The sequence below is a fragment of the Mycteria americana genome, chromosome 6 (genome assembly GCF_035582795.1).
Source record: "Mycteria americana isolate JAX WOST 10 ecotype Jacksonville Zoo and Gardens chromosome 6, USCA_MyAme_1.0, whole genome shotgun sequence".
NCBI classification, from domain to species: domain Eukaryota; kingdom Metazoa; phylum Chordata; class Aves; order Ciconiiformes; family Ciconiidae; genus Mycteria; species Mycteria americana.
Genome location: NC_134370.1, coordinates 13,217,410 through 13,233,788, shown reverse-complemented (window position 1 = coordinate 13,233,788; position 16,379 = coordinate 13,217,410). Strand labels below are relative to the sequence as shown.

Here is a 16,379-nt window from a genome sequence, read left to right as displayed (position 1 = left end):
ATAACACCAAAGCCTCAAACTCACTGTTTCTAACTTGATACAACTGCCCACTCTACTTCATTATCTTTTGTGCACAAGGTCAATGCAACCTGGTCAATGTACACGTCACGAGCTAAACAAGGAAAAGTGCTGTTCATTCAATAGCGTATAAACCAAGCACCCTGCAAAGAACAGGGGTACAGATGAACAATGCTCTGGGACCCACTCAGTTACTGATTTCTCTCAGAAATTTCTCTAAAAATAAACAGCAGTCCAAAACTTCGTCATGCCCTATTCTGAGCAACTTTTGTTAGCTATGCCAGCAGCACTTTCTTCTCATATTTCTCAGTTTTATTCTTCCCTCTCAGTATCCGTTCTCAAAGACCAATCACTCATATATCCACAAACTTTTCTTCTTGCTGTGGTCTATGTTTTCACTTTATGGTAAAATGCCAGCATGCCCTTTGTCCATCCCTTTAATCTCAGGCTTTCTGTAATACTCCCTGAAACTTCAGTACACCAGGGATATGCTTGCAACACTTTCTGCTGAACAGCTCCTATTGTATTTTTGCGATGAGCTTTTTGTGTTTTGTTGGTATAATTGTCTGGATGTTTTGAAAAAAGAAAAAGGAGAAGGGGGGGGCGGGGGGGGACAAAAAAAATCTTTTGGGAAAATGAGGATTTAAAAAAGCCAAGGGGAGTGCAAGGCAGTGACCCCACTGCCTTTACGCAGAAGATGCTCACATTGTGAAAAATGTAGAACCCTCACAGTCTTATTACAAAGTTGCTTCCTAAAATTTTAATCACCATCAAGCCTGCTAAGTAGTCATCTGCACTTGAGAGCTTCGCAAATCAATATCAGTGGCTGCAGCACAGTAATTACTCTGAATGCAAATTCTACATGCACCGTGAGAAGCAGCACAGGGAAAAGACCCCAAATCATCCTGTGGTTTAGAACTAGGCTGCACTAAACAAAAGCAGCCTGGCACTGCCCATTGCACAGCAAATACTAGTTAGCATATTTCTGTAGTGACCAACCCCTTGCCATCTCTCTGTCTGAAACATTTCTAAAACCTTGGCTTCCTTGGCCTGTCAGGTCTTTTGAGCCAAGGGAATTCAATAGAGATCCTGTTATCCTGAGGTTTCCACCTCTTCTATCTTTTTTTCACTTCTAGGGACAAAAGCAATTGTTTATGGATGCTGGGAACTGATGAGGCTTGCAAGGCAGTCAGACCACTCAGAACTGCAAAAAGGCATCATTGTGAAGACAGCAAAAGCTTCCACTTGGTGTACTTAATTTCAAACTACCATTTTTCATAAACAAAGAACTCTAAGCACCAGACAATAAGGGCTCCATCCCAAGGGCTTGTGCATTCTGGAAAGTAACTTTGGGTGCCTTTGGTTTTGGATACTTGACTTCAGACATGGTCACACCATATCTGGGACTACAAGAAACTTGATGGCAAACTTTTCATATGTATTCCTTGTATCATACATGCTCACAGCAGCCAAGATCAAAGGTCTTTTAGGCTAAGCAATAAAAGACGATGTTATTTTACAGAATCTTCAATGCAGATGCCCCAGAATGAAAGGCTGGAAGAGCAGAAATGCTACTATGCCCTTTTCACAGACAGAATCAGTGCGAATGTTGTTCATCCTTTATATGAGGACAGAGATGTTATGCAGCTTTCCCATATCTCAGAGGAAATGAACAAGTGCAGAATCAGGACTCCTACAACCATCCCTCACCTCCTTTTGGGGGGAAACAGGTATGATTTGTTCATGCAGCAAATAAATGACAGATAACAGCATGACGCTACTGAGGTGGGTGGAATGAGATCCACATAGTTCTGGCCATTTTGAGCTTATCGACACTGACTCAGAGTAGGTTAGAAGTGGCTGCAATGCAATACCGAACAGAAAAGTGACACATTGCTTGGAAAACCCAGTTTGACCCCTCATCATTAAAAATGCTCATTTGCCTCTCTGCCCTCTCTTTCCCTTCCTGCAACCTGTTCCAATTCTCTTTCTGGACATTAGACTCTAGTTACATTCTGCAGATGACTTTGTGCTTAATGTGTTATTTATTTTGACATGTCTTCCGACCTTCAGCATTCCTTCTTCCCAGCCCCAATTTGAGCACAGCTCCATCTCCACATATACTGCATCACACAGAAAGACTAATTAGCTGCAACAGACAGGTGGAAGAGAGAACATACTTTCAGAGATCCTTATGCCAAAGTTGTTCTATGAACATAAATATTCTAACAAGCTTTATCCTGTCACAATAGAGCTATAAAGTTGCTCTGTTCAGCACATGATAATGGCTTTGTAATTCAATTATTGGTAGAATTTGCCTTTGGGGATTTATCTTCCTTTAGCCTCAGCACTCATGCGAATCCCTTATCATAAATCTTGCCTATGCAAAACCAGCTCCCACACTGCCTCTGGGACACATCCTGCCACTTCATGTTAAAAAATTGACAGCTTATTCCAACTTAGTGAATGGCAGGTTTTTGTTTTTGTTTTAAAGGACAGAATGAAAACAACAACAGTGGATGACGTTCATGGAGTCCTCAGTAGCATCAATTTTTTGGTTCCACTGATGCTTCTGTAACACTCTAAATCCTAATTGCCATTCATAAAAATAGAAACATGTAGCACTGAACAGGGAGCTTTTTGTCCAAAGATACAGAAGTATTTGACAATCAACCTTTAAGTAACCTTCCCTGCATGCTACTGATTTGCTCAAGACCTATGGAAAAGTACAAGACAAGCAGACCAAGTTAGAAATAGGGGTTGAGGAAAATTTTTGTTCTCAGCTTATAGATAAACTCCTCTGATTAGTCAAGAGCACAGGGACCTCATTGATTTGACCAAGATCACACAGTTGTTATGTGGCAGAGACAAAAATAGAGCCTGAGTGTCCTCCAGGCTCTTTTTTCTTTTACTACTGTATTGACTCCATGAGGACTCTGCAGATACCCTCTGTTCCTCTTTTTGCTTGCAGAGGTCAGTGAATCTGCCCCAGGGAGCTCAGTGTGGGAGGGAATTCTTGTGGTTTCTTTAGTTCAGTCCCTATATGTGAAATTTTACAGATTTTAGTATTCCTGGCACATGCTTTAAAGATAGCTTTCTAGCTTTAACATCTCTTAACCATATTCTCCTGACATGTTTTAGAAACAAAGGGCCAGATTCCAGACAGGCATAAATCAGCACTTCATTTCTTTATATCTGGCCAATAAATCTCCCCTGACAATAATCTAATGAGATTTTTCCCTGCTACATCTCTGCACTATTCTTTCTCACATTGTCCAATTAGATGAAATGATATAATTTTGTGCAATTCAAATGGCAGCCACTGGGCCAAATCCATCCTATGGTATGCTTTACTCAGTTTGTCACCTTTACTCTAGAACTGATGGAAAATAGCAGTGCAGTGAGTAAAGCCCATCTTCTCCTAGTTGTGCCACCTCACAACACTAACCCAGAAAAACAGGTGGCTGTTGCTGCTAACACTAAAATAGATGAGTAGGTCAATGGGGGTCGTGGTGTGATTTCCAGGCCATGGGGAGTCGATTCTACTCTCACCATCATTTTTTACAACCCTAGAGTGGGATTATCCACAGCCTTCCACCCAATGATGTCCACATACCACACAGTTTTGAGGACAGTAGCAAACCAAGCCTTCTCCCCCACTACAGTAACACCACAGCTCTCTGTGAGAAGCTCCAGAGAGGAAACGTAGCTAAAACTCTGAAATAGATGGATGTGAATTCTCCGGGAGGTAGGTATCTATTGCTGGTAACACTGGGTGGGAGGAATGTCTTAAAATGAGGATCTAAACTAAGTGGATAAAATTCAGTTACCATGATTAGATCCTGATTTTAACATAGTCCTCCTGTCCTACATCTCTTTTTCATATATTGCAGGAAACTTAAGACATCATACTGGCTTGAAGGGAGAGAAGGAGGAAGGTACCCTCTACTTATAGCCTCTGAACTCAGCTCCCTGATATAAGGACCAAACCTACCTGATTTACTGTTTCTCTGCTAGTACAGTCTAATAGGATCACGGTTTCCCACTATGTTAAGACGCATGTTTTTGGCATCTTGTAGTGCTGTGGCCCAGTCAGTATGCTCCGGAGGAGGCCAGCAAGTAATTTACAGCAAGAGTGCAAAGTCAACTCTGGTAACGCAGTATGCTGCTCATTAAACATACAACAGAAAATAGCAGTGAAACCTTCCTGACACAGATCTAGACAAATCCACAGCTAACTTTACTATGCAACTGCCTCACCCTCTCAAGGGCTGCCCTTTATAGGTGCATACGGAGAAATCGGCTTCTCAGTCCAATGCCCGTTGAAGACTGACATGCTCCAGGGTCCTGCACAGCACTGAAGGCTTCTGCTACTGAGTAACCCCCAGATCAAGATTTTGAACCTGGTATATGGATGCCTGCCTACTTCTGCAGATCTTCAATGGGGGAAGTGGATGACGGGAGAGAAGTTGAAGCTCGTGGGAGTCTGTACTCATTTACAAAGTGTCTCTGGATGATTTTTTAAGTCAGCTGAATTGGGAAAATCACAACACACCAAACTATGCCATCAATCAGACTGAGGCCTCTCAGTCCCAAAAGGCTTATTCAGGTGAATATACCTCTTCTCCCTATTCACAACTGGAAGACAAGACTCTAAGAGGAGGAAGGGGGCAGAGTCAGCTAAATGGTCAAGATTCTATTCAGTTATGACTTTTAGAATATTCAAATTACTATTTTACCACCATCTTTAGAGTCCTCATGATAATCAAATAGGGTTGAGAACACTTTTTCTCTCACATGGTGGAATTCTACCAAACTAAGGATTTGGGATTGAAGAGTTATATTTTGCTCTGACAAATTTTGATTTGATTATGAGTAACAAGTTCTCTCAAGAGACTACTGGGATCAGAGGATCTGGTTATTATAGACTCAGAGGACCAGAAGGCTATCAACCTCTGCTGTGTGACTTCGGGCAATTTTCTCAGCCCTGTCCAGGGAAGAAAGGTATGTATTTTGGATCTCAGTTTCTTAAGAACTAAACCTTATCATAAACTCAAAGAGTCTTAATGAGCTTTTAACAGCAACAGAAAGAGGATGCTGCATGTCTTTTTTCTGTCCTTGCTGACTCACATGGGGCTGGCAAGTTTGTATCTCTGGAAGCCAGACAGGAATAAAATCCTGATTCCCAAGGTAAATCTGAGAGATTTCAGCCTTCATTTGTACCAAAAAGATAGAGCTACATCAGGGTCCAGCTGTCTGAGAACTGTAAGCAGAGGTTTTCACCAAATCCATTGAAAAGCCAGTGGGACCTTTAGTGAACGCTGCCAACTGAGAGTATGCTTCCTTGCACTCTGGCTGGGCAGGATGAGATGAGAAAATGGTAAATGTCAGGGGCACTGAATGGTGACAAAGTGCTCTAATGTGTGTTACTCGCCATCAGTAATGTTAGCAGCAGCAGCATGGTAAGGGCCAAGGAAAGGCACAGTTGCAGATTTGCTCTTCACTCTGGTCCCTGGTAGTGTTGCTTGCCTGCAGCTCATCTGTATCTTTAGGCTGGCAGCCATGAAGCTGCCTAAAAATATTAGCAAGGTAGTAGCAGCCTGTGTTGTAGAGGCTCAGACCATCAGTCTGACTTTCTCCCAAAGACAAACTTCAACTGGAAGCAAATGTTCAATTCAGAAAACAAAAAAGGATGGAAATCAAGCAAAATTCACTACTCTTGCTATTCCCCATCACTCAGTTGCTTAATTCAGATATCTTGAAAACTGTCATGGGTTCCTCTGTGATGTGCCCCTCTGGCATGTGCCCATCTCCACCATATTTAAACTATGAAATACATATCTTTTTAATTAAATTTCTAGTACATTTCAACTCATCGGGTATGGCTTGTGTGTTAGATCAAGTAGATGATTTTCTGGACAGGCTGTCACAATGCCTTTTGATTGGCATCTTCCCCGTCAGTCTCCAGCAGTTGCCCTGCAGTGATTAAAAGGTCTTGTTCAGCAATACACAGCATCATTTGTAAACAGCCCAGATACCATGCCATTTAAATTGCCTCAGCCCACCTGGGTGGGCGTCCAAATCTCACCAAGCCAAGATCTGACAAGAACACTGGGACAGTTCACCTGGCTTGCTCCAACTGCTTGAATATAATGAAGTTTTTAACAGGGCTTTGACACTTTTTTTCCCTTGATTTTCAGCTCTTTCCGCTGCTCCACTGAACACACTCCGAGCTTTTAAAATACAGTCTCTAGCCTCCTCTGGAAAAGAAAAGGTATATACTCTATAATTCTACTCTGAAGATTAACTTTCTTTGCGATTGCTCATAAAAGAAACACAAATATAGCCCTATCTACTCATCTGTCCTCCCAGCTGCTTACTAGTTTATCTTCTTCTCCCTTTCAGTGTGTGTGCATATCTTCGTATTGTTTGAGGGGAAAGGTCGGCTGGCTGCTTTTTTACAATGTTTGCATCCATTTTCTTCTCCTTCTCTTACTTAGAAAAAACCAAGGCAGAGTGGAGACATAGCAACATCTCTTAACAAACTGACATATCTCCTGTAATTTCTTCAGGGAATCATTAACATCATGGACCCATGACCCTACTGGAAATGAGATATACTATGAAATGTTTTTACTTCTAATCAGCCTGTTACACCTATGTAGTGCATGAAAGTCGAGAGCTGTGGTTTTTGTCTAATTAAGACAGTCATCTTAGAATCATAAAATGGTTTGGGTTGGAATGAACCTTTAAAGATAATCTACTCTGACCCCCTGCCATGGGGAGGGACATCTTTCACTACATCTGGTTGTTCAAAGCTCCATCCATCCTGACCTTGAACACTTCCAGGGATGGGGCCTTCACAACTTATCTGGGCAAGTGTCTCACCACCCTCATAGTAAAGAATTTCTTCTTTATATCTAATGTAAATCTACCCTCTTTAAGTTTAAAACTGTTACCTCTTGTCCTATGACTACAGTCCCTGCACCAGTAGAGTCTCTCCATTTTTCTTGTAAGCCCCCTTTAAATATTGAAAGGCTACAATAAGGTCTCCCTGGAGCCTTCTCTTCTCCAGGCTGAACAACCCCAACTCTCTCAGCCTTTCTTTATAGGAGAGGTGTTCCAGCCTTCTCATCATTAAAGCTCTCTGATCTTCCTGAAGTATGGAGTGGTATTTCTTTTGTATTTCTCCTACTTGCTTGTCTGGGTGCAATACCCAAACAACTAAAAAAAAAAAATCAAGGGCACCGATACAGTTAATGATTACAGCTTGATGATACAATTTACTAGCTGGGCTTTTCTATTGTTCATTTTATGCCAGTTTTTAAGACACTTTTATTATTTGGCTTTATTTCTACCCCACACACCCCCCCCCCGGGCCCTAAGTTTTTCAAGGTTAGGTTATGATTAGAATTAGCTGAGAATCTTTTCAGAAAATGTCTCTTTTTGATTTAAAAAAAAAATATTTTGCAGACATTTTAATGAGCTTTATAACCTTTTATTTTTATTTTTTTAGGGCCAGCTCTAATTGTGATACCTTGACTTACTGACTTTCAGAAAATAATTTCTGGTTGAAGGCATGACTTGATCTGAGGACCAGAATAAAAATCTAGCTTTTAATGAGCAATTTCTGCGTATATATTTTGGCCATATTGAACTATATGCACTTTGACTAGGTTTTTTTGCAACGAATGGTCTTGAATGTTTGGATTTGCAAGTCACAAGGTATCACTATTGAATTTTGACTAGATGACGGGACCACTTTAAAAACACAAGAAAAAAAGTAAAGTAATTCCCAATATGACTGATTTGCCAATTGTGTTCATATTTGTATTCACTACAAACCAGCGTCTTTGCCAGCAAAATTCCACCACAGGAATGTATGCTGAAAATCACCAAGTATCACAAAAAACCCTCGTAATTATTAGATAAAGCATTTATCCTACTCTTCTAACTAGCATCTACTGCATTCTCTTCCCCTAATGCCAACTACATTAGTAAACACTGTGCTATCAGCAATAAGCCATGTATATTAACTTGCTGTTTCTGTATTACCCTGCTGAACTAATATTGCTTAGAATTCTCCTTTCTAGTAATTAGGGTATTTTCATAGATCACAGTTCCAGAATTGCTAAGCAACTCAATAACTTTCATGCATTTTTCTGTCACAGTACATTTAACAGCAAAATCTCAAGAACCTGCCAGAGAAATAATAAAAAACATGAAAATTGTTGATACAGTGCAGAACTGCAGTGCCTTGGGGTTGTATGCAGTGTGGGTTCTTTTATGTTTCCATCAGACACGTAACATACGGTTGACTCTCTGAGTGGATTATGCTTTCCTCAGTATACCACTTTCACATACCTAGATTATGCAAACAGATATGGGATAAGATAACCAAATTACAGCAATTATTACAGGTGTCAGTTTTACAGTAGCCCATCACTAAAGCCTGCCCAGCACAAATGTGTCCTTACAACCTTTTAATGAGGTAGAGAATTACAGATCCCTTTTTCCTCCTTTTGTTTTGTTTTGTTGTGGTTTTTTTGTTGTTTTTTTTTTTTTTTTAAGATAAGAAAACTCCAGTCGCCTCTCGTTTTAAAGGTTTGAGTTTAACTGCTCATCCCCATGTGATCTCTTCCTCCACAGAGTGACATTACAATCTCTTTCATCACAAGTGTGTATGTCAGGGCATCACTTAGAGCTGCAGGTGGAAGAATGAAAAGGGGGAACAGAGGAGCTCTGAATAAACAAAGATTCTATTTTCATGTTAATGATTCCTTGTAATGAAACAGTGGATACAAGAATACAAAATATGTATGAACTACAAGGAGCTGAATTGTTTCTGCACAGAGTGTTTTCTCAGAGTTATGCAGTAGGCATCACCAGATTGCTTTAATGTTGTTCTTCAGGGGTTTAAATTTCTTTTGGGTGGTTGTAGGAGGGGGTGTTTCACACAGCAGCCAAAAATAAGTGAATAAAAAAGAAAATTCTCTTGGAAACAGATATAAGAAATGCAGTTGTAGAAGACACTACAGTTTCTCTGACAGCATTTGCAGGCAGAGTCTCCTCAAGACTAAAACTAGCAAGCTTAGTGGTGTTTATTCACAAGACTTAGAGTGACCAATAAACTATTTACAAGACCACATGACAGAGTAAAATGGCAATTAAAATATCAGTGAGCAATCAGGAAAATGCATCTTTGCTTTCATCAACCCTTCAAATCCATTTAAAAGTCTTTAAAGCCTTCCAGATGTTCCTTCCCTGTCAAAAGAAGCAGCGTTAAGTAAATGCAGCCTCACAAAGGCCTGATGCCAAAGGCTTTGCTTTGCATCTTCCTGATCTTAGAAAAGTCCCAGTATAGATAGTCCTGGAAGAAGTCTGTATTAAAGCAACTCCTCAGCCTTCCTTAGATATTGGAATATAGCCCTCATTCTCCACGGATATTATAGCCCTCTATCTCTGCACAATACAGCTGTGTCCTGGTTGATCCCTTCAAAAGCATTTGATTTAGAGAAAGCACCAGGAACAGGAGAGAATGTACCCACAGTCTGTTTCCCTTGAAAAGTTGTGAATTCAGGACATTTTCTTTCACTAGTCATTTCTGCTCTTAAGAATAACTGGAAGTCAGTCTTCTGACTTTTCAGGTTGATTAGACTCTGCATATTTCCAAGCCAAAATGTATAATAATTAATTAAAAAAAAATCCAAACATATCACAGGGCACTGAGCAAGGCTCTACCCAACTTGTACATCAGCACTGGCTATACAGATGTTGCCGTAGAAGTTTGGATTTCGACTGTACATCTGCACCCTCTTATGTCCCAGTTCCCTTTTGCTTTTCTTGCATGGGCGGTCAGCAGTGGCCACGCTCTGAGTGCAAAGGGCTGCCCTTCTGATTCAGCACTTCAGTGCCTATTTTGTCCTCAGGTACTTAGCTGAAATGGAAATGCATGGAAAAGCCCAGTGTTGCTTTCTGTGGTGTACATGTTCTCAATTACACATGCACAGCTCTGTTTTCTGCTATGAATGGTTTTGAGGACAGACAGTGTCCATATAATTGCAGCTAACAGTATTTTTTTTCCAAGGTGATGATGATCATAATAAATAAGCCAGAAGGAGATGCAACACTGCCTCCACAAGTTGTATTATTTTTACTTTCAATAGCAGAAGTACAGTCTAGCTTACACTGAAGTGTGTTATGCAAGGGACATTCTGTTCAAGGTGAAAATACAGGCTTGCAGTTTCATGTTTTGTTTATGGCTGTAGGGAATTAGATGGGTGGTTGGAACATCTTTTCATCTTTTCAACTTACTCTTTGCCTTTGAAGCTCCAAGCCTGACTTCTCTTATTTGTTAGGTTCTAAGAGGCCTTCAAAGTTTGAGCTCCATGGCAAGGGAAAATGACCGTTTTCATCATTATTCTTATTGCAGGCATCCATCAGCTCAATTCACAATAAACCTCTACAGTTAGTAATGATGGGGAACTTCAAAAGGTTTGGAGTGCAGTACAGGACACAGGAATCCAGGAACAGGGACATTCTTTCCAGATCTCTGACCCTCTTTGGTGAGTACAATTTTGTTGGATGTCTCAAAGACTGGGTCCCCAGATTTCTAGGACTTTCTGCTTTTATTAGCCCAGAAAAAACAAGAGATGTTTGGGGCTGCATGTTTGCATCTGACATTTTGAACCCTGTTAGGAGTCCGGTAAGAAAGAAATAAGAGTGATATAAATATATATGTGCCTGTCTATCTAGGCACTCACACGAAAACAAGTTTAAGTTAAAAATGGAATTTAGTTTGCAAAAGCTTCAGCTAACACAGGTTCTGAGAAGGATTAAAAAGCAGGAGCAGCAAACAAAATCTCTGGCATATTCTTTGCAGACCAAATATAAATTCAACTTTGGAAGTAAATTTGACCTAGAGCTCTTACATCTTTCATAAATTAAAAGAAAATATTTGACTGAACCACTCCTGAATCTTGATATGTTCAAAACCTGTGGTTTTGGCACAAACTTTTAGTTTAGAAGCTTCCACGGGGGTCTCATTTTAATCATCTGGTTCAGCTCCTCCTGATTTCAAGATGACTATTTTATCAAAAACTTCTATTTTAAAGGCCAGATTCACAGGACATGAGCCAGCTTCTGCTCACAGGTGGGATACTGCCTCCATAAAAAGGTGATCAGAAGTCTCATAGATTTACACCAGTGTAAGCAAAAAGAAGAGTAAGCTGAAATATAAAAAAATAAACTTATCTTTGATTTAGACTATGACAACCATATTTGCAGGAAAACAGTCCAGTGTCTCCTTCCTTCGCCAGTTTTCTTTTCCACATAAGCCAAAGTTACACTAATTGCTATTGCGTGACAGCATGGAGGTGTTTCAGATGAGTATTTTTCTGCAAGCGTGGTTACAGAGCTTTACACTGGGTATGCAAATCATTGCTATGGAAAGCAAATGCAAAGAGATCTGCCTGCAATCAGAATCACGAGAAGAGAATCAGTATACCAGAATCACTGGGTAAACCTGTGATGACTAAAACTGAAGGAGAAGAGACTCAAAATAGAAAGAAGTTTGCTAGTAGGGAAGAACTGCAGAATAACGTTTGGACCTACATCCAGGGGTTATTTTTCAGTGGCTGTGGCCACTACAAGTGTTTGAATCTGAAGTCAAATCATCCATTACAGACACCCCATATATTAAAAATTGTGAGATGCTCAGTTTCTATCATAACCATGTAGGCTATGGCCCTATGTGAATTTAGATACAAATTGCATAGCATAAGTTAATGCAGCAAAGAGTTAAGCTTGCATCAGTGACAAAGAGCTATGATACTGCTTTAAGGTAACTTTGGCATCAAACTTGCAAACATTTTGCCATTTTCAGAGATTCAGCAAGAGGAACTTACACATGGAGGATTCATACAGCTTGAAATCTGACTGGGAATCTTGCACTGCTGCTTAGAAGCAATATTGCAGAATGATTTAAGCTCATAATGAAGAACTATGTGTGTCTAGTTCAATGGTCATTAACTTGCTCACTTTCAAGGACTGAAGTAGGTCTAACAGCAGTTAAAAGCATAACACCAGTCACTGGAGGATGTCGACTGTTACCCGTGGCAGAAATGCTAGTATCCTCAAAGACTCCAAGACTTCAGTCTTTGGCTCTCACTGGTTGCAGAACCAGATCTATCTCTCCTTTGTATTTGGTGCAAAAACAGTTTATGCTGAACAGAGTTGCGTTCAAACTCAAAATGTTCACAGGAAATTGCAGAACTCTCCCTTCCCAAATCAATGTTTTCTTCAGGCTATTATTCAGTATATTTCAGTTGTATATCTTCCTTAGATCAAAGACCCCATTTTCAAGTGCTGTATAAAAGCATAACAGGAGAAATAATGCTCCTTTCATACCAGTTCTAAATTAAACTCAACAAATCAGCAGTGCAGATTGCATTCAGCCACATTGCCTTCAAGGCCCCGTTTCAACATGACTGTACCTATGGGAAAGCTGTGTCTAGGAAACGAGGAAGAGGTTTTTGCTCTTACCAGTAGAACCTGTTTGGTGCAACTCCCTCATGAAGAAGCAGCCATCTTCTGCCAAACTCCACTGAACTGAATAACTGGGGACAAAAACAAACAGTCATGAATCAGAGTAAAACACAAAGATAATAGAGAAATTAATCTGAAGAAGCCTGTATCACTTCTGAGACAGTGACTTGGACTTCTACTTCCTCCAGTCTCAAAGGGACATACCTGGGCAGCTGAAAAGTGTCTGCGATGCTTTTTATTGGCAGAGGCAATATGAGCTGTGTGACATGGGACACAACCGGTATTTCCTGAGGGATCAGTGTATGGGTACACCGAACAACCTGCCATGACTGAAAACTCATCATCTAGCTCTTCGTGGCACTCCCAGGCAATAAAATTGTGCAGTGTGGGAAGGCTGCCTTTTACTTTTTTAAACTTGTGGTGGACACCAAATGTACAGCATAACACAGCAGTCTGATATCCTAGCCTAGCTCTGACAACAGATATACACAGTTGCCTTCCTTGATGTTATGTTAGAAGGTCATTCTCTTTCCAGTTACCAGGAGCCATCCCTAGAGAGAGCTTGTTCAATTTGGCACCAAAAAAAGTGCGCTAACATGTCCAGACTTCTCTTGCAGGACTGAATAAGTTTAAATAGCACAAGTTACTTGTACCATGGAAACCCATGATTCTCCTTTTGCTCCTGTCCTTCTCCTGCAAACAACGTGACACCTTCTCCTAGTCTGGTTACACAAACAATATCCAAATACATCAATCATTTCAGAAAATCTTTCCATGATAAATACCAAACCAGACTGAGAAAGGTCAGCAAAAACACATGTTACAGGTATTATAAATACTTTGACATGTCTTTGTGGAATGATATACAAATGTTACTGTTATAGACCACTTACAAACAGCTTCTCTCTGTAAATGCTGCCATCAGGTAATTCTCAGGACAGTAGAGGGAAGGATCACTTGGGTTCTTTCTTTTGTTTTATTTAACTTCAAATTTCTCATATTTGGCTGTCAGCCTATACTTTTCTTGCAGATTCATCCTATTTCCCCTCCTTCCCTTGCTTGATAGACTTGGTCAGTCCCTTTTTCTGGCAAGGAAGATGTTGGACCCCTTTTTTGAACTGTGACTTGCCTTTTCATGACACCACTTTAGGGATCTTGCATAAAATGCAAACAATCTGAATCTTTATGTGCAAACCTTGACAAATTTTTTTTTTGAACGAGTAGTAGCAGTGGATTAGCAGGGATGAGAAAGATGGATGCCTGTGAGAATGAGAAAAAGAAGCTGATTTTAAAGCTTTGGGTTGCTCAGAAAGATGATTTGAATGTATTTTAAGAATGATGAGACTGGGATGTAAGAAACCTTGAGATCTACTTCTTATTCTGCATTACATTCCCAATGCAAACCTCCCTATATCCCTCCACTTCCTTACCATAAAACCTTGGAAGGACATGGAGAAACTAATTGCAACAGCTTTTTGGTAAACAGTAGACTGGCATATGTTGAAAGCTACTCTAAAATATGAAAGCTAAAAATTCACCTCTTTTTCTCATCTCCCTTTCTCTTGAACACTGTCAAAGAAGAGAGAGGGAAGAAGGCAGAGGGGATAGAAGATAACGAGAGTAAGAAAAGGAAAAGCAGTTTAGCTTTGTGGATAGAAATGCATCCACTTTTAAAACTTCAGTGGTGAGTCTGTTATTTTTCCTTAAGTAGAAGATTCTAGATACATTTTTATTTGAAACTTTAGGAGACCCTAGCTATAAGTAAGGAAAACTCTCTTTTTTGACAATTAAAGAAAATATTTTGGAACATTTAACAATGACTTTTGTAAAGTGCTTTGAGGTCACCTAATCAAGAACTTTACCATTATAGGAGGTATTTTTCCCCCTTCGCATTCAAAATCCATTTCTAGACCTGCTTTTTTAATTGCAGCAAAAATAAAAACATAGTAACAACAAGCTACTGTCAATCTGTCTCTCCAATGTCAATGTTTACCCTTTCACGACAAAGTAGTTTCTTCCGTGCCAAGTAATATGTCTTTGACATACAGTAATTTAAGTTTTCATAAAGTTCAGAACATCCTTTAAATTAAGAACAGGGAGCAATCCAAACAACTCAACAAACACCTCTGTGTTTCCAGACCAGGGATATATAGGATGTAAGCTTTCCAGGGACGCTGATGTTCAGATGCCTGAAATCATTACAGTAAATCTTGTTTTCCCCCTTTTGTATCCCTCACCCTACTCCCTCTCTAGTTTCCCTGAGCACAGCTTTCAGCAGGTTATCCCCTCTCTGAATTTGCTGGTGATAGTAACAGCATCCAGAATGAATTAATTACAGCCTGTAAAAGCTTCCTCTGTGCTTGTGTAGCGTTCTCCTCCATGCCTGCAGTCCCACTGCAGTGCCAGGTGGTTGAATGGCCCAGTGCCACAGCTTCCCTCTGGCTCTTTCAGCACAACTCTTCGGCGGGGCTGTTCACCTGGTGCATTCCACAGCTCCCCCAGCAGAACAGAAGCTGTGATGCTGCACAGCACCCAGGGAGCCCTGCTTTCTTTTAGCGTGGGCCCTGAATGAGACGTGATGCAGACAAAAAGTGGAGAAATGCAAAGTTTGTTTATAAGTTTGTTTCAAAGGGAGGAAATGGATATAGAAATTCTACTGTCAGGATTGGCCTCTCAAATTAGAAGCCAGTGCCCAGTGAGCTGGAAACAGTGTGTGAGAAAAGGCAACAGCTCTCAAAGGGAAATATCACCTCCCTGGGAACACATGCCCAAAGCTCTCATTGTCTTTTATGAGACACTTTAATAACCAGGCTTTAGAAGGTTTTTCCTCCTTCACCATTATCTCAGCACCAATCTCAGCCTTCACTGACTCACGGCAGCACAAGCAGCACTAAGGTATCTTTAGCACAGGGGGAATTCCCTACCTTATGTGTCACTGCCCAAAAAAAAGAAAAAAACCCCCAAACCTTTGCAGTGAGGATTTTTTCAGATATTTTATTCTAAGTATCATTCATTTTAGACTGAGTTTATTTAGTTGGACCAGAAAAAAAGAAAGATTTGGAGGCTAGGTTTTTGTCAAGTATGTGTTATGATACAGCTGGGATTATTTTTCCCCATTTAGCAATTATAGTGCTTGTATGGGTATTTTTTAAACCCAGCATCATATTTTGTTGTTGTTATAAAAGCCCTCTCTCTCCTGGGACTTCTTGTGACAGACTCGTGCACGCAGTCCCTTCAGAGATGACATTTTATTTTCTTTGGCAAGCACTGCCGTCTGATGACAATTTTCATTATTAGGCAGAAATTAGATAATGTTCTTTGTTACACTTCTTTTTCAACCACAAATAGAAAAGGAACCTATTACAATTGCAATGTATGTTTTCATCTGAGGGCCAAGTAGTGATCTGACATTTCTGTTTTAACTGAGACAAAACTATCATGAAGTACAGATCTTGTATTGATCTCTCACGTTTGACCCTTGTTCATCAGGGAATAATTCTCTTCTTGCTTCCTCTTCTCTTGTATATTTATTTTTCTGTGTAATAACTGAGTACTTAACAATCACTAATAGTCTGGTTTTGCTTTGTTTTGCTTTTTAAAATCCTAATATTCTGTGAAGTAGAAACCTACCACCTACCTCTTTCAGATGGGAAAACAGAAATGCACGGGAAAAGGAAAGGCAGTCCCAAGGTTACAAATACCTCCTGAGCCTGAGCAGAGATTCAAATAAATCCTCTGAACTGTAAGACAATCCCCCAGCTATAGAAAGAGCCTTCTCGCAACATGACACTACTATCTTCTGGAGTAGGGAAAGC

At 40.2% G+C, this 16,379-nt stretch overlaps 1 protein-coding gene across 2 annotated transcripts in view; it reads right to left on the bottom strand.

Moving 5' to 3' along the window:
* The window catches only part of SORCS1 (sortilin related VPS10 domain containing receptor 1), a 308,182-nt gene that overhangs the window by 95,200 nt on the left and 196,603 nt on the right, over window positions 1–16,379 (bottom strand). For both annotated transcript variants that reach the window (XM_075504592.1, XM_075504593.1), the window contains exon 5: window positions 12,562–12,635. In XM_075504592.1, the coding sequence (XP_075360707.1) occupies window positions 12,562–12,635 (74 nt within the window). The remainder of the gene's footprint in view (window positions 1–12,561; window positions 12,636–16,379) is intronic.